We start from the raw sequence: 26,866 nt of genomic DNA, 5'->3' as shown, positions 1-26,866 counted from the left end.
CCTTTTTGGTCCACGTGTGCGTCGGGGTAGGGGGCGCCACTCTGGCTAGCGGCCTGGAGCCTCGCAGGAGGTGTGCGTAGGGCATTGAGGGCATTGTTTCACTGGGCCAAGGCCCTCTGGGCACTGTCTTGGGAGAGGAAGAATTAGTGATTACCTTTGGTATGAGTTAAAAGGTGTCTTCAAGCTGGTCTTCTGCAGAAAATACTCAGAGCCTTGGTGGGGGGCGGGGTTTGGAGGGTGACACCAACTAAAAGTAAGCAATCGATTTCTTTTTAAATGGGGAGAAGAGTGTTGGAAAAAGATAACGAAACTAATTTTTGAAACTCCGTGCGGCACCACTGATGCAAGCACATTCTCCACGGAGAAAAGCTACACGTGAGCAGCGGTGTCCTGATGCTCGGAGGATGCCTGGCTTTCTGGGGAAGACGCACGGGTTAGAAAGTCCACTAGCCACAGCTGGAGCTGCTTGGGTACTTGTGACCGGGCGACTCCTGCCCAGCCGCGCGCGCAGTCAGCCTGTGGAGGCGCCGGGACCCTCCCTCCCCGGTCCGGTGCTCTACCTCCCCAGCCCCGGGCCGCGGTTGGATAAACACTTTGTTTACCTCGCCCGGGCCGAGTCATCCAACTGGGAGGCAAGCGCCCGCGCCCGGGGCCGGGAGCTGCAATGGCAGTGGCAGCCGGCCGCGGGCGCGGGAAGCCGCCCCGGGACTGGCAGAGGCGAGGCTGATTGATGGGCACCCGGCTCAATGAGGGCGGCCCGGGCGGGGAAGGGGCGGGGCCTGCTCTGGGCTGAGCCAGTCGCCGGTGCCGCTGGGGGGGGCGGAGGCGCCGTAGAAATGTGTCGGTGACATTGAATGGGGAGACTGAGCGCGAGCGAGGCGCGCGCGCGCACACACGCGCACACACGGCCCCGCTCGCTCCGAGATCCCCGGCCACGTAAGTAACTATTAATACCGCCTCGCAGAGAGATGCGGGCGTGCTGAGCTCGGGGATTGGCCTCGGGCACCGTCGGCCGTCCCCTTCAATTTTAAGTACACATTCCTCTTACCTCCGGTTGGGGGAAGAACAAAATAAAAGAAGAAGAAAAGCCGTCAATTTTCTCCAAAACAAACCCCGCCAGGCAATTTGGGTTGAGGGTAAGGGGAGACGGAGTGGTTGCAAATTATTCCAAGGCGAGATCCAGTTACCGAACGAGAAAGGAACAGCGCGGGTTGACTGGGCTGGGGGTGCATCCCCTTCCAGGGCCGGGAGGACCCCCGGAAGCTCGGAGACCATTGATCTACCCTTGTCCCTGCCCGCACTTCTCGCTTTATTCGGAGGACGATCTGGAGCGCGAGGGAGCGGCGACAGCATGAGCCGGTGCTGACCTCTGCCCGGCGGGCCAAGCCCTGGGCTTTGCCGTGGTACCTGTGCCCGGACCACAACTCTGTGCCCAGCTTTTGCAATCTTTTGTTGGCAGCGCTGACCGCTCTAAGTTAAATGCTCCCTTGCTATTTTTTTGTCTGTTTGTTTAAATTCTGGAGAGCTCTTGCGGTCTTGGAAAAGCCTCAGACGCCATCTACAGTTAAAACGTAGGTAACTACCCTCTCCGGCACCCCCCCTTCCACGCCCCCCACCCTTTCCACCAAAAAAGGGGGTGCAGCGCGGATTCTGTCTGCGGTGCGGCGCGAGCCGGTACCCGTGCTTATTTCCTTTTTCTTTTTGTTTGGTTTCTAACGCGCTGAGACCAAGCAGCGGCCGTGCGCTCCCCGAAGATTGCACAAACTACAGCCGGGCTCCTCCGCCCCGTCTGCGGTTCGGAAGCCTGCGTGGGGATCGCTTCGGGAGACCCGGCGCTGCAGCTCCCCACCTTAGCAACCTGGTTACTCGTCTAGATCCACGCTGGAAGAAGAGAAAGAGAGAGAGAAACTAAAAGTGCGAAGATTCTGCAAATCGCTGGCGGCTTTGGGGTAACAAAAGGACCCGAGTTGCTGCCGACCGAGGACCCCCGCGAGCCGGGCTCGGAGCAGACAAGGTGCCCGGCGGCGCCCATTTGGGGGCTTCTAACTCTTTCTCCACGTAGCCCCCTTCCCGTCCCCTCCCCTCTCGTTCCCTTTTAAAATCCGTGGCACCGAGGCGCCTGCAGACGCACTCGCCAGCGACTCGTCTCTCCAGCGGGTTTTTTTGTTTGTCGAGTGCGATCCCCACACTCATGAACATACACAGGTCTACCCCCATCACAATAGCAAGATATGGGAGATCGCGGAACAAAACCCAGGATTTCGAAGAGTTGTCGTCTATAAGGTCCGCCGAACCCAGCCAGAGTTTCAGCCCGAACCTTGGCTCCCCGAGCCCGCCTGAGACTCCGAACTTGTCGCATTGCGTTTCTTGCATCGGGAAATACTTATTGTTGGAACCTCTGGAGGGAGACCACGTTTTTCGTGCCGTGCATCTGCACAGTGGAGAGGAGCTGGTGTGCAAGGTAAAGAGCCCGGGGTTTGCTTTTGCTTTTTTTTTGTCTTTTAAGAAGATCCCCCCGGCCTTTTGGAGGGGGCCGGAGGGGGCAGAAGGTTGCCGAGCCCTGCAGTCCGGGGGGGGGGGGGAGGGAGATTCGCGGGATAATTACCCGTGGTCTCGTTAAATGGGGTTATGTATTTATTTGTTCCTGTTCGACTAGTTGCGAAGTTTTTAGAGCGTTGCGGGCAATGCGGCGGGCTGCGGCGGGGGCGTTTTGGGGAGAGCCCGCGGCGGGGAGGGCGGCGGGACTGCGCGGGGGCCACGGCCACGCGTGCTCCCAAGGGCTCGTGGAGCTCCTCCGCGCGACGCCGGGTCCCGCTGCCCGGGGATTGCTCCCTGGGTCCAGCCACCTCCCCTTTCCAACACCGAGGAGGGAATCCCCCACTAATTTTAAGGCGCTGATGACTTGGTTCCTTTCGCAGCCATTGTTCTCAGCAGCGTGCAGGTGTTGAACCTTTGTTCCATAGGTGCCCCTTCAAAGAGACACACAAAGGTGTCCCCTCTGGCTGAGCCCAGGGGCCCAGCGCGGGGAAGGAGTTCACAAAGAGCTTGCTTCTGCCAGGAGCCTTGAAAGGAGGGTTGGGGGTGGAAATCAAAGCCGCCAGCGCACCTTTGGGTGCAGGAAATTGTGAATCCTTTGGGTCTTTTCCTCTTGTCTCCGTTCCTTCTCGTCTCCAGCTCTCCGAGCCGGAGCCCCCTCGACCCTGCTACTCCACCCCTCAGCACACACCGTTGCCTGTATGGTTTAGAGGCCAGCATTTGGAGCCTCGGGGATTCACAGTGCTAATGCAGAGATGGGCACTTTCCTTTCCTTTTCGTCTTTGACCCTGAACTGGTTGGCGTCTGTGTTGAGTGTGTCTGCGTGTCTTTGTGTGCGCCCACAGGGCTCCAGACAAGGGGATGAGCAGGAGACTAGTTGCAAAAAAAACAAACAAAAAATGAAGACGGTAGAGCAGGCTACCCAGGAATTGGACATAGATCAAGAATTCACTGTTGCTTAATTTTAGATTTGCTCACTGTTGTTTTTTGGGGGGAGGGAGGTAGTAAGGAGTGGGGACCCCTGATGTCTTTGAAATGGGCACTCGGCACAGCTGTGCTGCAAATAATGCATCACACTTTTACCATCAACCACAGGCTGCTTTGTGGACTTGCTTTCTTTCATAGGGGACTGGAGTATTTCATTGTGAAACATGGGTTTTGTGAAGGGTCTCCAGTCTGTTTTGCAATTGCTCAGTTCAGACCGCTGGGGAAAATCAGAGACTCTTTAAATATTTCTCTCTGCTTGTACTGAGCATTTGGTATTTTGCACCTTCTCCAAGCTATTGAGACTCAGAGCAGCTATTCCCAGTTAACCAAAATTCAGTAGGCTATTCAGAGCTGGATTGAATTCTCAGAAGACCTACAACGTTGTACAATGGGGTAGTCATCCTTTGAAATGAATGAATTCCACAGAGCTGCCACTCTCATATGAAATATGCACAATCACCCAGCAGTGAGTGTTTTCACTCCTTTTGCTAAACTTCGGTAGAGCATTTTAATATTTTTCAAAGGCTGGAGACGCGTTTAAGTCAAGGGACTCTGCCGCCAAATTCTGCAGAAGCATCTTGCCCGCTATTTCTTTGTTTAAAGGCAGAGGTGACTCTGGCTCCTGCTGTTTCTTTCTCCCTTCAGATTTTTCAAGACATATTTCACTTTGGGCTGACCTTATAGTGTCATTCGTAGACTTGCTCTCTGGCCTGAAACTGTACTTAATCGGCTGGTTCAGTTCTTGCAAAGATTGAATCAGCCCCTCACCAATTACCATGCGGCTGCAAGTGGATTTAAGTGCAGTATCATTGTTCTGCTTGACAGAGGTCATCCCTTTAAGACACAGCAGCTTCTGTTTGCCTGCCTTTTTACCAGAGGTGATGTGGGTGACTTCTTATGCAAGCACAGTTGTACATAACCTAGGAAGCTCCAAGTGGTTTTATAAGGCTGCTTCTATGAACTACCCTCACGTAGGCACCGTGGACTTACTGCAAGGCTCAGTGAAATCTACACACTGAATTCCAGTTCCTTTTGACATCTTAGAATATAGAGTTCGTGTCTCCTAGCTCTGTGTTGACCCAAGAGAAAAAGTCTTTGCAAAAACAGATCCAATGTAAAATGCCACTTACAGAGAACTCTGTAGAATTCTGTAGGACATAATTTGGGAGAGAGAGACTGGAGGGTCATTTAACCAAAATAATCATGCCTGTTTATTGTCTCCCTGTGCCTACTTTAAGCTAGGCAGATGAAGGAAGGGGACTTTAGGGGGTTCTTAGCTTACTGTTTTCATGGAAATGCTTGTAGCTACTGTGCAGACTGACATAATTACTATCTTGACAAAATGGGCACTTATTTTTTTTGCAAAGGCTGTGAATGATGGCCTAATCTCTGCCTTATCTGAACTGTCACATTATATAACGAAGGCTCCAAATTAAACATTTAAAAGAAGCTGGCAACCAGGCTTATGGCTTGATTTTACACTTGAAGGTGATGGTTTAAATACCAATCCAAGCCCATAAATGCCTGTTATAGCTACTAATAAAAGTTTGGTTCCTACCCATTTGGGAAAACATAAGTACTTGCTTTATTTTTCATACTCTGTCCACCATCTTGGAATTTAATTTAGTCTCTTCTACAAAGGGTATGGCTGCATTTTGAAGCTGCCATGAATTGTTTGATTTTTTTTTTTTTAATTTTAATGTCCCTCCAGTTTTTCAGCAGCAGGACAGGATAATAGACTAAAGGTACTGAGCAAAAAAAAAAAAAAAAAAAAACTCCTTTTATTTTTTAAAAATGCAGCTCGAAGCAGGAAGTATGTTATAAATAATCATAACTCCACGAGTACTGGCGACACAGCCTGAAGCCTGGCTCTTCAGATCCCAGCATCCTCCTTGTATAACACAGTGTTTACATTAGCCACTGCAAAGCCTTTATTGCTCTCTGGGAGATTTTTGAGGCTTTCCTGGGTTTCTGCTGCCTGCAGTCTGGGTGTTAAAGTTGACTCAAGCATTTCAGATTCCTAATTGAACGGACCTCTGAGGTCACCGCTCGCAGGTCATCATTTGACAGTATCAGGGTGTGATTTGTGGTCTCTGGGGACACTGAAGTATTCATTCTTAAATTCTAGGTTATAGTGGCAGCAGCTGTGCCACTTTCCTGAGATGCCTTATTATGGTTCATTCACAACGTTACTTTGCTTCCTCGCCGGGGTTCGCACCAGCCCTCCCGAGGTTCTTAGGAGGCCGGTTTGACTCACAGATTTTTGGGGTTTGTTTTTTGCAGCTAAGAGAGACTTAACTCATGGATTCTTAAGGAGCAGCCTGTGTCCCTGGCTGGGTTTTGGAAAGCCCGTGAATCCCCTTAAGACAAATCCAGTATTATACATGCTTTTGAGTGGTCATTGTCAGCTAAGAGGGGACAGAGCTTTTATCAGATTCTCAGGTGGGATCTGGACCCAAAAAAGGTCAACCATGTTCTAAATCAATGTCTTCAGTTTCTGAAGAGGAGGGAGGCCCAGTGATTCTGAGGGCTTTATCCCCTCGTGCGGGTTATTGGTGGCCAAGCCAGGATTAGATTCTCAGATTTGATTATTCTAGGCCAGCGTTTCCCACACACACTGCAAAGTGATGATCAAGGAGAGTATGTTCTAACTAATGAAAAAGAAATTTAAGAAGCTAAGCGATGGTGAACCGATAACATTCAGTGTATTGTAAGAGCAATCCTGGCCTCCCATGCTTCCCAGCAAGGAACCGTCGAGCCTGCACCTCACTTCTGCTGCACCAGATAGACTCATCATACTCACATTCCCAGGCGGGTAGGAAAGCCACATTCCAAACCCAGAGATTTGTATCCCTGATTTAGTGGAGCTCTTGAAATGAATGAAGGCGTTTTCTTGTAACCTCAGAAAAATCTCGGTGGTGTTAATTCCTCTTAGATCTGTCTCCAAAAGGTACTGAGGATGGATTTTCTTTCTAAATAACCCCACAATGAGGTGGCATTTCACAGGCTTATTCTGATTCATAGAAAATCATTGCATAACTGATTCATTGAGCTAGATATCTGTGGAGGGAAGAGAGAAAGGAGCGTGTCTGCTTTCTTAATAAGAAGGACTGTGTCCTTTCCTGGCTCTGCCACTGGGGGCTTGATTTGACTTGTTATCTGAGCCTCAGTTTCCACATCTGCGAAATGAAGGTATTGAATTAGGTAACCTTCAGTTTACGCATTTAACCTATTAATTGCTGTTATGTTGTATACTGCTATACAACCCAATTATGCAGCACAAAACATGTTGTCTACAGTTGCTGTAGCTGTGTAGTGTTGGTGTACTTTTTTTTTTTAAGGTAAATAAGGTGTTATCTGTGCAGCTTGGGATGGGTCACTTTCAGATTTTGCCTTAATTTTTCTATAAACACAGGGGATTAGGATAGAGAGAAAAAAATCATAAACTTATTTGTGATTCGTTTTGTGTCATTGTATATACAGTTTGTGTAATACCATACACAACTTGTGATACGCAACTTGTGTATTGTATTACATCTGGCTGAGCATTCTGACCTTCGTTTTCTCCTATAATCCTCCTGACACGGTGAGTCAATCACTTGCCCTTTTGCACACGAGGACTCAGAGGCTCAGGGAGGTCAAGCGAGCTATTCAATGCCACACAGCTGGTAAGAGGCAAGGCCAGTGTGGTCTGGGTCCAAGTTTGGCCCACGTTTCTGGGAGGCATCCACATTCTGTGACTCGGTTGTACAGGATTTGGTTGTACTCTGACTCTTGGTCTTGTTCATCCTGCCCTAGGTGTTTGATATCAGCTGCTACCAGGAGTCCCTGGCCCCCTGCTTTTGCCTGTCTGCCCACAGCAACATCAACCAAATCACCGAAATCATCCTGGGGGAGACGAAAGCTTATGTGTTCTTTGAGCGCAGCTATGGGGACATGCATTCCTTCGTTCGCACCTGCAAGAAGCTGAAGGAGGAGGAAGCGGCCAGGCTGTTCTACCAGATCGCCTCAGCGGTGGCCCACTGCCACGATGGCGGGCTGGTGCTGCGGGACCTCAAGCTGCGGAAATTTATCTTTAAGGACGAAGAAAGGTGAGTCTCGTTCCTGTCCAGGCCCGTGTACTATAGCAGGCTGCTTAGAGAGGTTGGAGTGGACGTTGTGTTTTGCTGTTGTGTTTTGCTGCCTGCCGTCCAGGAGAGGAGGAGGGAGCGTGGAAAGACAAAGGGAGGTGGGTGTCGCAGTGTTTGAAGTGCCCTTAGAAAGCAAATAGCCGCTCCTCTAAGAGATGTTATCAGATGCTCACAAGTGCCAGATTATTCCGTGACCCAGTAGTTATTTTTGTCTTGGTGTCTTGAACTCTGAAGGTGGCTGCCAGCCTGTGTGGCATTTTCAGTGTGAATAAGGCAAGATTTTGAAAAGCTCGCCTTCAGAAAGCTCCACGCCTGGGATCAGTTGTTTGTCATTCATTCGTCACTCATTCAACAGATATTTCCTAAGTCTGTTCCTCAGTATGAATTACAAGTCTCAGTACCGTGACTATCAAGTTTCATTAGCTAGTCAATGACCTATAAAGGAAATGTTACAGACCCTACATACACTTATGTACTGGGTCAGATGGGAACTGAGGGCTGGGATGTCAGTTCTGACTAGGAATTGGAGAGTCAAGAAAGTTTTTATAGGAGAGGTGATTTTGGAGCCAAGACTTGAAAGATGAATGTGTTGTAGGCAATGTGGGAAGGACCGATGTTGCAGGTGAGGAACCTGCCTGTGCACATGCCTGGCAATGTGAAAGTCTCGGTTATTTTAGGAGTCGACCGGACAGGATGCTAGGCATCTGGGCTTCATTCATGGTTCTTCCATTAACTCATTACATTCTATTTAGCAGGTCCCACTGGGGACCTGCTTTCTCCTCCAGCTGACTTTGATTGTAAAAACTCTTTCAAGTTCCTTTTTTTCTTTTTAATAATGTGCTTTTTTAGAGGAGTGGAAGCAGCTGATTTATGTCCATTGCTGACTATTCCAAGGATTGTTCCAGGGGCTCTGCATACATGATGTCATGGAATTCTCCGGACTGCCTTGGGCATCCTCAGCTCCCGTTAGCAAAGTGTTTAGTGAAGTGAAGGTTCCATTGTCACAAAGCTATTAAGGACCATCTGAATACAAGGCTAGTGCACATCATTCATTCATTCACTCAGTGAACATTTCGGGGCTACCTTTTATCCGTCTGGAATAGATTTACTATCAGACCTTTCCATCTTCCATTTAGTTGGCCATCGATCCCAGTGGCCTGTGGTGTATTTAGACGATTGCTTGTAGAAGTCTCATGGCATCCAAATGAGTGAGGCCACGTGGTGTGTGCTTTGGTTTTTCCATCTTCATGGTTTGAGCTAATCGGGCAGTAAATGTCTGGGAAGCATTTGGGGATTAGCACAGGTCAAAGGGCCTGTGGTTACTTAACCCAAATGGAATAATTTCATGAACTTTTATAATCCAGCTGAGTATACAAAGTGCAGAGAGCCCCTGGATTTCCTGGACCCACAGAAGTTGATTATTGTTCCATATTTTTACCCATAAAGGAGTATCATAGGAATCCGTGGTGGCCAATATCCCGGTCTCTGACAGTGGATGGCATTTACCTTTATTAACAAACTAAAGAAGGTCAGGGGCGCTATTTGAAAATCTAGAGTGTGGGGCGATGGTTACTTTTCTTTCAGCTCAGGTGTGTCTGCCCTTGGAGCCTGGAGACCCAGGTTCTTATCCTGTTTTTGCCTTTACTCCACTCTGTGACCTTATATTGGTCCCTTCCCCTTGGCCTCAAGTTCCTTATCCTTTTAGTGTCCTGGCTCAGTTCTACTGGCTCTAAGGTCTTCCCGAGTTCCAACACTCAGGCATGTGCTGCTTTGAATATTCTCATATGGAAAGATATATACATCTGACCCCAGCAGAATACTGACAGAGAGGTATCCTCTTTGTCCTTCAGTGTTTCACCATCCTTGAAGATCTAATAACTCTAACTACAAAAATAAGAGGTAATATTTGGTGACCTCTATAAGCTCCTACCATAAGGTTATCATTTAACACACTTAATTCTCTCTGCAAATTGGAGAGGTGAGTATTAGCATGTCCATTGGGTAGATGAGGGCTCCGAAGTGTAGCATGGCGAAGTCTCAAAGTTACAGACATGAAAGAGCAGAAATAAGGACATATTACCTCTGTTAAGTCAGCTCTCAAGAAATTCATTTGGCCGCCACCAGGAGTCAGGACAATCAATGCTCTCTCTCGTGGGGATCTGCATTTTTAAACATCATCTTTGATTTTTGTCTCTTTAGAGAGGAATTTCAGGCATCAGCAAGGACATGGGGTGGGTGACCCATCCAGGCTTAGCACAGCCGTGGTAGACACAGATTTGTGAAGTGAGTCAGAGTAGGCTGGATGTTCCCAGGTCACAGGACATGGGAGCAGAAGCAGACGCTAGAGGTTCCATGCTTCAGCCCTTTTGTTTTGCCACCAAGAAGCAGAGCCCCAGAGGTGAGGGTGCTCACCCCAGAGCCCACAGCCGTCTGGAAGCAGATAAGGGCTGAGTCCGATCTCACATTTGCTGGTGCAGGGATTCTCCCCCAGGCCTGCTTGTCCTTTACAGGAAGACGTGTAAGACTGCTGATCAGTGCACTGTGGCAAAGCCAGAGTCTTTGATGTCGCAGGGGCTGGAGAAGAAATACCCACGCGTGAGACGCTTCCAACACGAGAACTGTGGGGCTCTGATGCTCAGTCTGGACTTATGTTTGACTTATGCAGAAGAGCAGACCCTTTCTAGAAAGAACTAGAAAGAGGCATCTCATGTGAATGTGAAACCAGGACACCACTGGAGCAGGCGTGTCAAAGCTCAATCCTTTTTAACTCCAAAGAGCATTTTCCTTCTGAAAAAGACAACCCAAGTGACAGGCAGGAAGCTGGTCTTCATCTGTTTGCAGCATGTCTGAGCACCTGAGCCCGAGCAGCCCGGCCTCCCGAAGGACCATCGGGGGGAAGGAGAACTCCCCATGCCACAGGCGAGGCACCTGGGCCACACAGGAGCTAGGTGACCTTGCTCAAGGTCTCACAACCAGTCCGATGATGGAGCTAGCCTAGAAATCCTATCATTTCCTTCCAGAGCTCTTTTTCTGCCCCGAACCATGCTGAGGTACCAACGAACTTGCTGTGCTGAACACGACGTGTATCTCTGTCCGGGCAGCTCCGAGAAGGTTGCTGTTTCCTTTTCAAGGACATTCTAAATGTTTTCATCAGTAGCTGACAGGACCTTTTTAATTTTCACCCAAACATCAACTTTTCGTAAAAGATGAATAATGCTTAGTGGCCTTCTTTCATCTTGTTTGGTTTTTAACCTCTCGACTTGGGACTGTGAGACGGGTTTTGTCACTCAGCATATTCTAGTTCCCAGGGGCCACCGAGTTTCATGGTAGAGTCTCTTTGTTGGTCTGCACGGTGGCTGTGTGGCAACCTTGCTTGTATTTCCTGAGAAGAACAGGACTTGGGGGCCATGCTGCTGGCAGCCTTCACTTTTGGTCCTAATCAATAGGACCTAATCCATAGGTATTTCAATAGGACTAAAGCTTCTTCCTCTCTTGACAGCAACGAAGCGTTAGAAACAATGGGTTGAATTTGAAAGCTTTTGAAAAGTTAGGCGACGACGGCGTCTGTGTCTGTTCTCTGATCCTTAATGCATTGGTCCTATGATGGGGGGGCGGGTCATAGAAGAGACTTAGGAAGCACTGCTTTATTAAACTTCAAATCACCAGACACTTCTTTTGCACTCTATTTTTTTTAATTAATTAATTTATTTTTGGCTGCGTTGGGTCTTCGTTGCTGCATGCGGGCTTTCTCTAGTTGCGGTGAGCGGGGGCTACTCTTCGTTGCGGTGCGCGGGCTTCTCATTACTGTGGCTTCTCTTGGTGCAGAGCACAGGCTCTAGGCACACAGGCTTCAGCAGTGTGGCACGCGGGCTCAGTAGTTGTGGCTTGCAGGCTCAGTAGTTGTGGCTCGAGGGCTCTAGAGCTCAGGCTCAGGCTCAGTAGTTGTGGCGCACAGGCTTAGTTGCTCCACGGCATGTGGGATCTTCCTGGACCAGGGCTCGAACCCATGTCCCCTGCATTGGCAGGCGGATTCTTAACCACTGCGCCACCAGGGAAGCCCCTCTTTTGCATCTGTCTTCTCTCAAGGATGTGCTTCTTGTTCCTTGATGATCTTGAAAGTGATAGAAGGTGAAAGCATTACGTAGTGATATTGACTGTGCCCCACGTGGTTCAGAAAGAGACCTGCCTCCGGGCTGACTTCTTATGCACAGATTTTCCATTCTGGACCATCTGTAACTCTTGAGTCCATGGCCATCCATGGGAACATTCTTAATGGCACTGTCATCACCGCAAGTCCAGTTTCCCACAAGTGGCTTTGCAGACATCATATACAAATGACACCCAATGTTCTATTAACCCTGATGCTAGGGTGCCTTCTGCTTCTGTGTTGAATCAGCAGCACCTCAGATTCTTCTGCTCCTGTTTTATTTATTTTTATTTTATTTATTGTTTTATTTGAGCTAGATTCAAATTCTGGCTCTACCGCTTATTAGCTACCTGATTAAGTCATTTCATGCTTCTGAGCTGCACTTTCTTTCCTCAAAGCAGAAATAATAATTGCATCTCTGTAGGGTGGTTGTGAGAGTTCAGTGAGATGATTCTGTGACTCACAGGGCAGGGCAGGCACTTACTAATCAACAGCTGCTCCTAGAGTCATTGATAAAATGGTACCGTTACGGGGGAGCAGTTCCCAGAGAATGGAGAATGCAGTAACCATTTCCATGAAGGTGGAGCCCTTGTGATGGAAGGGTTCAGATTTAAGCCACTTCCTCCTCTTTCTTTTCTTTAATTATAATCACTGGATCCGTATTATGAGGGCGCCTGACAGGTCAAGTACATGTGGTGTGGAACCTGATGCTCAGAAGGGCTAGAAGGTTGACGCGATGTACCAAAGGCAAGGTGGACAGAAACACAGGCAGGGAGTGAGGGATCCTGCCCCAACAGGCCTGGACCGGCCACTGTGCTTCTGCCCCTGTGCTGCTGCCTCTCCTCCCTGCCGAGATGCTTCTGCAGGGCAGAGCCTCAGTCATTTTGTTTGTGTTTTGAGGAAGTTAAACCCCTATCTTGGTTGAACTCGCCCTGGACACACCCTTTGCATCCCCAGTTCCTGTCGTAAAATCTGAGATGGTCTGTGTGCATAGGAGGGGCCCCCTGTTGGTTGGGGCCCTGAACCTGAGGAAGAGCAGTGCTCAAATTCCCAGAGGGTGTGCCTGCGTCCTCCAGCCCCTCTCGCCCTGCTCTGGGATTAGAGGGGTCTGCTTGGTCAGTCTGCTTCTTGAGGCCCATGGTTCAATCCCAGCCTCTAAGGGACAAGGCCAGTTATGCCCGTGGAAAGTGAGTTGCTGTCTGGATTCCAATCTCTCCTCTTGCACTTACTCATCAACTTAACTTTGACCAGTTACTTCACCTCTTCTGCCCCGTTGCCTCGTCATAACGAGAGGACTTTGCTCCTGAAATTAAGTGAATTAACGGCAGTGAACCTGATGCTGGGTGCGCAGCTGGCCGTCAGCACGAGATCCCGCTGCTGTCCTTGGCCTCTTCTGCACGTGCTGTCTGGCCCTCTGGGTGACACGGGGCCAGTCTGCTGACTCAGGACGTAAAGAGCCCTTTAAGCTGGTGTATCCTGGGGCTGCAGCGGGGCCACCTGAAGAAAGCGCCAGGGGCAGGGCTTGTGCCTACAGCAGTCCCTGTTTGCCAGCTGGATTTCTCCTCTCCCTTGCCACCCCTCACCCCAGCTCCCTGCCGCCAACCACAGTTCAGTGTTGACATTTCTTTGCCCAGAAATACCCCTTGTGAAGGAGAAGACGGTTCTGTATATGTTTCTTCTTTGGTTTGGAGATCATTATCTCTTGACATCACGGGTCTCATTTCCTCTGCTTTGTGGAAGCCGATCAGTGCTGCGTCTGCCACAGGGGACTCTTCGGAGGAACCCAGCGGCCTGGGGTTTTCGGTAGAACAAAAGCCCTCTGCCCAGGCGCCAGAGGACCTGCACCTCCCTGCGGGGTGAAGGCCTCTTCCCTCCCACACCGACCGAGGTCAGTGCTCTCTTTCCCAGGTGTTAGTATCTATAGGAGTCCTCCCTTTAGATCTTCCAGGTTTTTCTCACCTCTCTTGGGGCTCAGTATCTAACAAAGTACAGAGGGCAGGCACTGGATCCCTGGAGACCAGACTCTGCCTTCTGTCATTAATAGTGATTTACGTTAAGTTGTAGGCTCACTGGATTTTAGGGAAACACCTTGCCTTTTTGCTTTGAAGGAGCCAGAACTCCTGGAATTCTCTTCTTCATGTTGACCACTTTGATGTACACGGGGCCCATCCTTAGGGAAAGCTCCTCTCCCCAGATCCTTCTTCTCAGGATGTGTCGGTGACACCCTCCGGTAGCACCCACACTTGCCTCCGTCATAGCGTGTCTCCCGCTCTGCTGTTATTGTCTGTGGGCATCTCCAGACTGTCCTCATCTCCTGCTGGCCTGGGAGCTCCTCGGGGTCAGAGGCTGTCTCATGCGCACGTGGTGGGCACTGAATGACTGAAAATGCCTTTTACTGAGTAGGAGCCGCTCAGATTGGATTCTAATGACAGAGTGAGGGGGGCAGGGAATGTATTGATCTAATGGTCGTCTCGGTCATGGCCCAGATGGGAGCCCAGAATGACTAAAACTTAGGATCTCCCACGTAGACACCGTTTTTCAAGAGAACTGTTTACAGAGCTCCACATCAAGTAACAAATCATTCCCATTTTGATTTAATGATTTATGCAAAAGTGACATTTATCTAAGATACCATTATCCATGTCTGCGGTGGGTGTCATTTTATTTAAGAAGGGCTTCAGGTCACAGTTAGAGGGGAGGGCTTCCTCAAGGTTCTGTGCTTAGAAATACACTAAATAGTGGAAATCCCAGTAGGATTTCTGGCTGGGCTCTTTACTATTGGGGCTTAATAAATTAGCTCATGGGCTCGACTGGGACCCCTCAGGCAAATGGAGCAGGGCACAGCAGTGAGATTTTTGATTCCTGCACTTGACCATTTGACCTTGGCCTGCCTTCTCTGACATGGGTTGGAGATGATAAACTTAGGGTATCCAGCACAGAGCCTGGTGCACTGCAGGGACTTAAAAAGGTACCTGTCAAGAATTCAATCCCAAATCTGTTACACTGAAGTTTAAGCTAATACTTGAGATTAATAAAAACAGCACTAAATTAAAAAAGAAAAAAGATACCTGTCGTGACTGCTGTCCGTCATCCTCTATGGCTGTGAGCCTCATACCCTAGCAACCTGTAGATTCATTTATTTGTTCAACAGATATTTATGGAGCACGCGGTATGTGCCTGGCACTATTCTAGGTGCTGGAGATACTGCAATGCCGAATGAGACAGAAGGCCCGCTCTCACGGGACTTACATGTTAGTGAAATAATATCTAGGGTCCACCATGTACCAGGCCCTGTTCTAACTACAACACTTAAATGAATTTCATCTGAATTAATTACTATATTTAAGTGAAGCCATTTAAACCCAATAAGTGAGTTCTGCTATGGTTATCACCATTTTACAGATGAGGAAATTGAGGCTCAGGGTCATTCAGCCAGTCAGCACAGAACTGGGGGTTGTACCCAGGAGACCTGGCTCCCAAGGTTAGGTCCTCAAATGCCACGTTAGCTGCAGAAATAGATGCCACGTAAAATACACCCTTGTGCTCAACCCGTAGAAGGAATTTTCGTATGCAATTAGGCGACAAGTGAACAGCACGAGGACCTGGCCGGCTGGAGTCGAAGTAAAGCTCAGGACTCGGTCTTCTCTGAGCAGTCTTGGCAGACACAGACTCGGCCACCAGTTAACCAACCCCACGGGCAGTCCTAATACGTCCTGTTGTTCCACTTTGCGGAGTGGGTTTGGTTTCCTCTGCAGAACTATAAGCTGTGGTCCATTTATTATTTGGACCCTCATGCCTAGCACAGGACTTAGCATTATAAGTGCCGGTGAATGTATGACATTTGACTCAATGGGGGGATGAATAGCCCCATATACCCTGGAGGCATAAATATTATAAGAAAAAATCCCCTAAATATACTGCTGGAGGAAGACAGTGGATGGAAACGCATTTTAAACGTCCTTTATCCAGCCCTCGTGGGAATTTCTCTAAACCATGCACAGAATCCAGTCTATTGGAAATTTCTTTGGATTCTAGACATTGCAGTTCTTGAGCAGTCATGCCAAGACGCCCTGAGCTCTAGACAGCAGGTTAGAGCTGGGGGCATCTCACAGACACGAGAATCACACTATCTTGCAAACGTTTATGAAGCACCTGTTATGCGCTACTTGCTGTGCTAGGTATTGGGGATACAAGACTCAATACCAGAGTCCTCCCCTAATGGAAGACACAGTGCAACGGTTATTTTTAACACCATGTCAGAGAGGAAGGGTGTGCGTTAGAGAGCTGTCTGCGAGCAGGAAGAGGATATTCCAACAATGGAGTGGGGTGTAGAGAAGGATTATGTCAGGGAGGAGATGGGCTTCTTCACAGGGCTGTTCCGAGTGATGGAGGAGGGAAGGGGAGGGGTCCCGAAAGTGCCAGGAGTAGGTGGGGAGGGACTGCTGGGGAAGGGTACTCTGGGGCGGGGTGGGGGCAGAGATGAGGCTGAAGAGGTCTAGGGCCTTGGCTTCATGCCTGGGACCTTGAACTTGATCTGAAATTCAGGAGGAGCCATTGAAGTTGTTTTCTAGTCAGGGCTGGGCGGGGTCACGTTGTGATTCCAGAAGCGTGTGTGGAGGATGGACTGGATGGGTATCCCCTTCAGGATGCTGAACCAGGACTCAGGCAGTGGGGCGGGGGGGGGGAGAGGGGGATTTAAATCCAGCCCTTTTATCTTTGCAGCTAAAGAAATCAGGAGGGGAAGGTCCTTCCCCAAAGTCCTATAACGTGTTAGTGACACGACCAAGAGCAGAACCCAGTTTTCTGACTCCCTGAACTTGTTCCATCTCTGCTCAGGCCACCTGGGGAAGCCCCAGTTTAGGACCCTGCCCAGGGAAGCATCCCCGTCCGGCCCAGTGTGTGGACCAGCCACTCACAGCGCTGCTGGGGGTGGCGGGGCTGAAGGGACTGGCCTGAGCCCTGCCCTCACCCCACCAGTGGGGCATGGATAGGAATGTTCTGGGCCCCAAATCATCCGAAACAGCACCTCAGGATGTGCCTGCCTCTTGGAAGAAACTGGGCTGGTGGCCCCTTGGGGCAGCGCTGTCCAGCGTGGAGCAGGGATGATTGCCTGGGAAGCTTTCCTGAGAGGCTCAGTCGACTGATCTGGGGTCGGGGGAGCCTCGGGGACCCAGGTCTCAATGCAGGGGAGCGAGCGCTGGATGGAGTATCATGAGGAGTCTGAGCTGCGTCTCCTCCCTTGGACGTCCTGGCTGTTCCTATGACGACGGCAGGCAGGCTGCATGGGGGGCGGGGGCGGGGTATGGCTTCCCCAATCCCACCACGGCCCTGATGAGTCGGACGCGAATGTGCATCTGCACGCCAGCTACACAGGCTTTTACATCCTGGCTGGGCGGCCGGTGCCGTGGAAACACCTGGGTGCTTGAGTCCGCTTGGGTTTCTCCTCCCAACTGTGCTGTTTCCCAGCAAGTGACTTCATCTTTCCAAGCTGCAGATTTCTCTGAATCAAAGCGGTGCGGGAACCACCACGTCCCAGATTGTGGGGTGGTGTCGTAGGGCAGTCAGAGGATATACTGCCTTCTAGAACTTACCAGCCCTCCCTAGGTCCCCCTCCCCTTAGACTTCTCCCCCCCACCCCCACCCCCGAGTGGTTCCCTTACTGGCTTACCTGCTGCTCTCTTGCTAATTTGTGAGCAGCTTGATCTAAGTGCTAGGTCTGTTCACTGAATCTCCGGGAGCTGGCGCATCGGTGGCTCTCAGAGGTGACTGCTGGAAAGATCTATACACACAAGAAACAGAGGCTCAAGGGAGTAGTGATTTATTGGGCAGTTTAGCGACCTGGGGAGTCCCAGTGGTGGCTGCCAGGCTAGCAAAATGCAGCCCATGGTGCTCAGAGGTCTTCCTTGAGTCCCCCCAGCAGTAGCCCCAGCTGGGACCCTTGCTTGACAACTGGACCGGCAGCCAAGGGTGGCTTTGCAGTAGCGGCTGTGGCGGACTGCGGCCGACCTTTCTCCCTCGACCCTTTGCCTGCTTGGACCCACCCCACGGAACGGCCTTCAGTGACTTCCGGACTTCCTGCCCAGGCCAAGCCCACTTGGTCTGGCTGAACTCCCAGCCTGGCCCCTCCCTGGCTGACCCTGTCCTGATCTCTTCCTGCTGAGAGCCCAGGGTGGGTTTTGAGGTTTAAAAGCAAAGGATGATTTGCTTGCGTGTATACCTTTTTTCTATTTTGGATAGAAGCACTGAACATGGAAATCCAGGCTCTGTCACTCACTTTCCAGGTGGCCTTGGACAAGTCACATCTGCTTTCTGTACCCCAGTTTCTTCATCTAGTAAACGGGCAGGTCCAGCTACCACCATCCCCCTCATAAACTATAGCACTTAGATCATGTATGTGATGGTTTTGTAGGTGCTCTGGTGCTGAATAAACCCGGGGCCATATTTGTCTCCATAAACCCAGGGTCTCCCTTAAGAAGTTTCTCTGTCTTGGACACCAAGGAAATCTGTGATGTTGTGCCAGCGTGTCTTTGCAGAGGACGCTGGCATTAGAATCCTCCTGACGTGGATTAGAGCTCCGTTTTTTCAGCTACTCTATGTATGACCTAAAACATTTCATTCTCTGTGCCTCACTTTCCGTATTTTTTAGGAAGTGGCACATATAATATTTGCCTTTCAGTTTTGTCATGAGAAATAAGATAATGTAGACTGAAAAAAATCCCAGCATTTTATAGATGTTTAATTCGTGGTTTCCTGTTGTTGTTACTACAATTATTATATCAATATCAGGATGGTATAGAGGAAGGGTTGCAGTCCCTATAGCTTCAGAGTTAAAGGAAAGGTAAAATCGGGAAATCTGAAGCTAGAAGAGCTCTTTTCAGGCCATGTACCATTGGTTCTCATTTTACAGAAGGGAAACTGAGGCTGAGGTCGATTTCGTGCCCCACAGGGAGCCACTCAAGCCTCTGCTGAGAGTGGGCAGGACGTCAGGTCGGGGCTTTCAAGGCGGGTGCGCATGCTCTGTGCGGGTGGGGAGTGGAACTGCATCCTGCTGGTTCTGGCTTCCGCACCTGGCTCGGGATCCGAGAACAGGAGGCCTGGCACTGGGCTGGGCCTGCACCTGGGACACAGGCGGCCCCCGTGTAAGCCTTGTTCATTCAGAGGTTGAAAGCAGAGCAGGCTGTTCCCCGCCTGTGCCAGGGACAGGTTGCAGAATGCACGCAGGGATGCAGCTTGCAGGCCAAATCAACCCTGCCATGGCTCAGGGCTCAGGGCTCTCTCCTCCAAGAAGCTGCAGGAGATAACCACTGTCATTTACAGCTCTTTGGCCACACAAATCTCCACCATCCTCCCTTGTCACTTTCAGGAGTCTCTATTCTTCACGTACCATCTCTGGTCTCATCACCTCCATGCAGCCCATCCTGATTACCTTAGTCAGTACTGAATAATGTGAGCAGGAGTGAGCTGGGCACATATTTGGGGGAAGAACATTCTAAGCAAGGGGAAAAAAAAAAAAAAAACCAAGTGCAAATGGCCCAGGAAGGTACCGGGGCACAGAATTCATGTCCATTTCAATCTTCCTGAGGCTCGTACATCTGTCTTCCCCTCTAGGCTTTGGGGCTGAAGGTAGGTTCCTTATCGTAATAAGAAGGTTAGTTAGTTTCCACCACTTTTTGCCGACTTACTATGCTACGCTCCTTGATAGATGCTGTACTTGGATTGTTTCATTTAATCTTCACAAAAACCGAGATGATGGGTGTGACTCGTCCTGTCTGTGTCTCCCGTGACTAGTTTATTTGAATGACTAGGGCCATCTGATGCTCCCGTTGATTTTTATGAAAATCGATTTCTCTGCCTGGAAATTCCTAATCCCCAGACTGATCAGGAGCCCTCAGAAGCTGGAAGACTGTTCATTCATTTCCTCCCACTCTGGCGGGCGCGGGCGCTCCGCCGGGCACTCCCTGCAACACTCCTGAGAGGAGAGGGCGAGCCCCCCCCCACCATCCCCGGGGGTAAGCTGAGCCCCAGAGACCTTCTGAAGGGCCCTGCAGTTGTGTGGCACATCTGTGGGGACCGGAACTGGAACTCCAGCCGGGCTCGGGCCCGCGACCTATGGGCACCCCGGAAGGTCCTTGTTTAAAGACGTAATCCAGGCTTTTTGCCTCGACCCTTGCCTGGGAGTGATGTAAACAAGTTCAGGATGTTCCCAGAGAGGCAAGGTCAGAAGCATGCCTGGGGCGCCGCATTTCCTCCCCGTCCTTTTCTAGGCTTCTCTCAGCCCACCCCGGGGGGACGCCTGCACGCCTGCGCAGAAGAAGCCGGCTCCCTGACCCTGGGGCGCATGCGTGCTGTGCCTCGTGAGGGGGCGGCTTTGCAGCCCGGCCAGCCTGAGTTGCGTTCCTCCGCCCGGAGCTGCGGCGGCGCGGGTCTGGCATCCGTTCCCCGCCCGGAGAAAGGCGAGCGCTCAGCCGCTAACTAGTCTTCCCCACAAATGAGCTGACCTATCCTCTCTATTAGACTCGGTGTCCCCGTAAAGGAATAATAATTCTTGCCTTGGAAGTTGATTTTATACATCTTAAAAAAGAAAATATATGCAGATACCTCCTCATGCTTAAATGCAGAGACGGTGTTTGATATCTGGCACTTATTAATTGTCAGAGGCAGCATTTGAACCCGGGCCTCTGACCTCAAGACTTGGAACTGGCCTGGCTTCTGTGTGGCTGTGTCGCTACCGGCCGCACCGAACGCCGAACGCCGAACGCCGTGTGACCACAGATCCGGATGCTCCCAGCCGGAGGCTCGGCCTCTGAAGGGAGGAGGAGGCAGGGGCCGACGGATCAGCTTAGGGGCAGTGGAGGTCAGCGGCGCATGGAGTGCTTTTTGATTAATTAATTTTTTTACCGCCCTCAGAATCCTTAGGTATTTGCATAGCTCCTGAGTCCTCGTCTTGAGTTTGGGGAGGAGAGAGGTGATCTCGGGGAGGGGGTTAATTGACAAGAGGGAGACCCTAACCGTTTTCGAAGGCCCTTGTCCATGATCTGGAGGGGGGTTCCGGAAGAGCAGTGAGGATGAAAGTGGGGTCCCTGCTGCCCATGGGAGGGAGGGGGTGGGGTTAACGGGGTGAAGGAGAAAGTCGGAATCTAGGGGTGTGACCCGGAAGGAGATAAGGATGTAAAAAGGGCTTTAGAATCGGCTTACAGCGAAGAGCTTTAGGTGGGGAAGCCCGTCCCCTGAAAGGTCCTGGACGCCACATCTCCCTCCTGCCCTCACCCTGCCAGGCACCTGAGGTGTTGTAATTTACAAAGCCCGCCCCCGGTAGAGCCTTCACCTGGCCTCCACTTAGTCCTGGGAAGGTGTAACTCCTTAACCCGGAGCAGGGGCCGTTGTTCCTTTCAAGGTGAGCTCCCGGGCGCTCCCGGGGCTCAGCAGCGTGACTGTCCCTTTTACTCTTCAATCGAGGGATTGAGTGTCTACTGTGTGCCGGCTACTAGTCTAGGGGCCGGAGATACCGCAGGGAACACAGGTGGTTTTCTCCACGTTCAAAGTGACCTTAGCCACCTGCCCGGGAGCCCCTGGAGGTGGGGAATGAGGTGAGGACCCTGAAGCGACCACTGGCATCATAATACAGAGTATCAATGCAGAACCGTGGACGTGTAAGTGCGTAGTATTCCCGGCGGTGATGACGGGATGCGGGATTCTGGGATGGGGCGCTACTTTGTATAGAAGGGTCAGGCAAGGTCTCTTTAATCAAGTGCATTTATTTGACCAGAGACCTGAAAACACTGAGCGGTGCATCTATCTGGAAGAAGAGCATTCCGGGCAGGAGCCTGGGTGGGGTGGGGAGGACCGTGTGCAGAGGCCCCAGGAAGGACTGGGCTTGGTCGGCGTATGTGAGGACCGGTGCAGGGTCTGGAAGGGGGTGGGGGGCGTGTGGGTGAAGATGGTCGTCCCCGCTTGGACGAGCTGAGACAGCGGCGGAGGGTTTCGGCGGACACACCTGGCTCCAAACACGAACCTTCTGGTTCCAAGTCTCATTCCACCGGACGATAGCCCCTCGTCACACAGATGCGACGGCTTATTATTGTTATTTGCCCTGCAATAATTCTTCCCATAGCTGCTCTGCTGCCAACACGGTGAACCTGGAGGTGAGGGAGCCTGGCTGGTCCCAAAGTTGGGCAGGAGCTGCTGCTGGTGAGGGGGGGCGGGGAAGCTGCAGAGAGAACCCACTGCGGCCTGTGGTTTGCGGCCCTTCCCCTCTGCCCTGTGGGTTTCACTGACTCACCTCCAATTTCTGAACATCTGGTGAGGCTGGTGTGAGTCAGCTCCACCTGCCACCTTAGATTAGAAAAAGGAAAAGGAAGAAGAGATTTGTTTCTAATCCGCTTAATTCCAGATTAGCACATCTAGACCCTTCCTATTTTTACAGATCATCACTAAAGGGGGAGGAGAAGGGCATGTGCACTCCAGATTATAATAGAATATGGGTGAGCAGATAAAGAAGATGTGTTGCTATATATGACAGAAGCCCAGAATGTTAAAACTGGCAGAGACTTTAAGACTGTCTTGTCCAGATGGTTGCACAACTGTGTGCATGTACTTAATGCTACTGAACCGTACACTTAAAAATGGTTAAAATGGTAAATTGTATCTTATGTATATTGTACCACAATAAAAAAAATAAAATTAAAAAAAAAAAGAAGACTGCCTTGTTCGGTACTCTGCTTTAAGGCTGAGAACAGAGAGGTTTAATGACTCACCCACAGCCACACAGCAGATAAGAGACGTAGTATGGCCTGGAATCTGCTCTCCTACCTCCTAGCCCAGCACCTTTTCCAGTGACCACAACTATTTCTTGCTCATTGATGGAAATTAGGACCGGGAAGTAGTCACCCTTTGGTCTTGGAAACTCCTGTAATCCAAATATAGGATCTTAGAGTCAGCCCAGGGTTTCATCAGACCTTTTGCTCTAGAGAGCTCCGAGCAGTTCTCCTTGGAATAACTTGAGCCTCGCCTGCCTTCAGTGGCTCTTAGGGGAGCTGTGGTGACTGCCTGGAAAGGCTAAGACCTGCAGTTGGAGAAAGAAAGAGAAGTAGCAGTGGATGGACCTGAGTCACGGGCTCTGATTTGGGAATAAAGCCATATTGTGCTTTCTCCGAGCAGTTTCCTATTCTCGGCTCATCTGAGCCTCCTGACACCTCAGGGCAGCAGGGTAGATGCTTTGATGGGCCCTTTTGAGTTGAAGGAACCAACTGATAGGAATGATACTGACCTTGTAGGACCTCGTTGGCACTATCCATGCGGTCCCAACCCCTAACTCTAGCCCCTTTTCCCCGTCCCATGTCCCCTTCGTGGCAGACCATCATCAGTGTGAGGGAATAGGATTAACTGAGTTTACAGGGACTTGGCAGTGGAGGTGTTCTGGCCAGGAGAGTGAGAGGAGGGTGTCAGTTTTAAGCACTGAAAGGTTAATAATGCCTAACTTTCCACTCAGAGAACAGCAGGGCAGGGACACAGGAATTCTTGGGAGGCCCCTGGGCTAAGGAAGGGATGCTAGGCTAGGAGCTTGGGGGCACTGAACACATACTTATTTTGTACTTGGTGATGATATCAAGTCCTTCTGCATAAAGGTGAGAGGTCGGTTCCAGGGACTCAGAGTTTAATGCAGGCTTTCTCCACCTCCGTTCTTCCCCATCGTACCCAGGAGAGTCCTGCATCCATCAGCGAGCTCAGTGGTCCTTAACTGGTGGGGGAAAGATTCACACACGCACCCATGTACCCATGTGAGACAGAATCACATATGTGCTGGCGCAAGTGGACTATCTAGTTAACCTGAGTCACATATGTACCAAGTCAAGGACCAGATCCTAGGAGTGTGATGGGCAGGACAGGAGGCAACTTCAACAGGAAATCTTGGAAAGAAGATGAGGATGTTGGCTTTGGAAGGACTAGGTAATGGGATGCACTCCTGATTGAATGTTCCCTGGCTCTGCCTGTGTCCTAAGAGAGGCAGCTTGGTGCAGTGGAAGGAGCATTCAGGTTGACTTAGGAATATGTGAGGTCAAGTTTTCTCTTATTTCCCAACTAGAAGGCTCTGGGCAAGTTACTCAGACTCTCTGAGCTTCCATGTTCTTTTCTGTAAAATGGGGTAATAAAATCCTTTACGTCCGAGTAAAGGGCTGTTGTGAAGCCAAAATGCCGTTGAGTGAAAAGTCCTGCTCCTATGTTGCATCGTGTTCGCCACAAGTTTGCCAGAAGCTGTGGACAGAGCTTCTGTGAGCTTCCCAGCTGGTTGGATCTGAGTTCAAATCTTGTGTCTCCCCATCATGACCCAGGTGTGACTTTGAGAGTATGACTTAATCTTTTTCTTCCTCGTCACTAAGATGGGGCGATAATAGTGCTGTTTTTGGTTTGTTTACTTGCTGAAGGTTGCAGTCCCCCGGTAGATCATAAGTTTCATGCAGAGTCTTTGCCTCCTGGGTCCCCAGCCCTGGAATAGGGTCTGGCACGTAGAAGGTGCTCAGTAGGTAACGTTTGGCTGGGCCAGTGAATGAATGGTCATCGGAAACATGAGATGTAATGATGGGATTCGTGGGTCTCAGAGCACCCTTATGAGCTCACGTTTTCCTTCCTTTCTTGCAGGACTCGGGTCAAGCTGGAAAGCCTGGAAGATGCCTACATTCTGCGGGGAGATGACGACTCCCTCTCCGACAAGCACGGCTGCCCAGCGTACGTCAGCCCAGAGATCTTGAACACCAATGGCAGCTACTCGGGCAAAGCAGCTGATGTGTGGAGCCTGGGGGTGATGCTCTACACCATGTTGGTTGGGCGGTACCCTTTCCATGACATTGAGCCCAGTTCCCTCTTCAGCAAGATCCGGCGTGGCCAGTTCAACATTCCAGAGACTCTGTCGCCCAAGGCCAAGTGCCTCATCCGAAGCATCCTGCGGCGGGAGCCCTCAGAGCGGCTGACCTCGCAGGAAATTCTGGACCATCCTTGGTTTTCTACAGATTTTAGTGTCTGGAATTCAGGATATGGTGCTAAGGAAGTGTCTGATCAGCTGGTGCCGGATGTCAACATGGAAGAGAACTTGGACCCTTTCTTTAACTGAGCTCACGCCCCACAGTGACTTAGCAGGTACCAGGAGCAAGAGAGGGCAGTGGAGAGGACTTCTTCCAGGGAACACGTATCGCCTGGTTTGGTAGCAAGAAAGACACTGACACTCACAGGCTTCTTGGTTCAAAGAAGGAAAACCGTCAAGGAGCTGACTGAACATGTAGCATGGGGACCAGAGATGCGGGATGGGGGCGGCCTCCGGGGTCCTGTCGGATGGGCGGGAGCCCCCTGGAGCTTCTCTTGCCTAATGGAGCCCCCCCGGAGACTACCCCTGTCAGTTAGGCTGCTTCCGCCTACCCCACTTTCCATTTTGTTCCAAAATAATTGCAGATCCTGATAGAATCAAAACTCTCTGCCTCAAACATACATCTTGGCATCGCACTGTTAGCATTTAACTTCTTGTCATGATTCAGGGAAGGTACCATTGGCCAAGGGTTTTTTTTTTGTTTTTTTTTTTTTTCATTTTTAAACAAGCCAACCACCTATCTGATAATTCACGGGGTTCGTTTAAAAAAAATTCGGTGCACACAGACTGACATGAAACCTGGGTGCTAAAACTAAAAGAAAATAAAAATCCATTTTGTGTCATTTAATTGCGTTCTTCAACTCATTTCTTCTAAATAAACATTGACTATCCTGATCAGGAAATGACATGTTAATACTTTGGCTCCCTGAAGTGGGAAAAAAAAATCTCTCCTTTAACCCACTATTCTGTTTTGTGTCCATTGGTTTATGGCAGGAAGCTATTAGAAGTCAAACTTCCAGATGCATTACGGCTATCATAGTTTAAAGAAAGAAAAAAGAAAGGAAGACGAAAGGAAAAGAGAAATTCAACTCCTTTTTTTTTTTTTTTGGTGAACGATGAGGGCTGCGTTACAGGCATGCCTCTTTCCTGAGACGATAGTGTTAGTGTGAGATCCTGGATGCTCTCGGAGTCTGAAGCTTTTGTAACACTCTGATCTCAACGAAATATTTTGTCTTTGTTTTATTGGCAACTCGTGAAACGAAGCAGGTTGTCCCACACGTATAAAATACAGGGCAGCTATTGAGTTTTCTTTACGGAGTATGATCTTTTTTGGCTTGGAAGCCCCTCTGGTTAGGACAAAAAAACCTCAGTCGAGACAAGCGGGAAGGAAAATAAGCTGAAAGCTGGGATGATATAAATAAAACAAGCTCTCTATCCCCATACGCACCTTTGTATTTTCAAGAACTCTTCTATTTATTAAGGAAAATGTCACATTGTGATGTATTAAGCCAGTACTTCAATTACGGGTTAACTTGGGTAACATGTTACATGCTGTAGTTAACATTTATATATATTTTTTTCTCTGAGTATTTCTGTCCCTGAAATAACCTTTTATTTGGCTTTTCTAGCTAGCTTTATTTGATTTCGAGTGGCAAAATTTTTTTTTTATGGCTTTTCTATTGCTGTATGATACAGAACTCTTTTGGCATCAATATTTGTGTTTCCAGTACCTCAGTTATTTGGATTTTACTGCCTGTATACGTTTTGTGAAATGGTCATGTTTTTGGGTAGGTGACACGTGGACTCTAGTATGTAAATGTTACTTGAATCTGTGCTTCATTATAGTACGTGGCATGTATGTTCAGACCTTGGATGCTTTATTCCTACTTAGCAGGATCCCGGCCTCACGTTCCCAGGAGGGCGGCTTATCCGTTCATTGTTGGGAGACAAGGAGGCCATGGATTTGCTCTTGATTCTATTTTGGTAATGGAAGATGAAAAGGAGAGAGGGTTTTTTACATTCTGAAGATGGGGCTGAGTCAAGAAGGACCTATTTTTCTTCCCTCTCCCTTATTTTTTAAGTCCCCTGTAGGAGGAAAGATTGGTGACATGCATGGTGGGAATCTATGGCCTCTGGTGCTTTGTCCTGTATTTGGTTTCATGTTTTTGTCCTAATCTCTTCAATCAATAAACTTGTGCGTATTTAACTAAA

The 26,866-nt window shown here is 49.8% G+C and overlaps 1 protein-coding gene across 1 annotated transcript; it reads left to right on the top strand.

Moving 5' to 3' along the window:
• The first annotated feature begins 886 nt into the window (after nucleotides 1-886).
• Nucleotides 887-26,866, top strand: TRIB2 (tribbles pseudokinase 2). Its single transcript, XM_030844509.2, has 3 exons — nucleotides 887-2,461; nucleotides 7,321-7,613; nucleotides 24,436-26,866. The coding sequence occupies exons 1-3, from the start codon at nucleotides 2,192-2,194 to the stop codon at nucleotides 24,902-24,904; spliced, it is 1,032 nt and encodes a 343-aa protein (XP_030700369.1). The 5' UTR covers nucleotides 887-2,191; the 3' UTR covers nucleotides 24,905-26,866.

This window comes from Globicephala melas, chromosome 12 (genome assembly GCF_963455315.2).
Source record: "Globicephala melas chromosome 12, mGloMel1.2, whole genome shotgun sequence".
Lineage (NCBI taxonomy): Eukaryota > Metazoa > Chordata > Mammalia > Artiodactyla > Delphinidae > Globicephala > Globicephala melas.
Note: the sequence above shows the minus strand (reverse complement) of the source record. Positions and strands in the feature narration are given on the sequence as shown.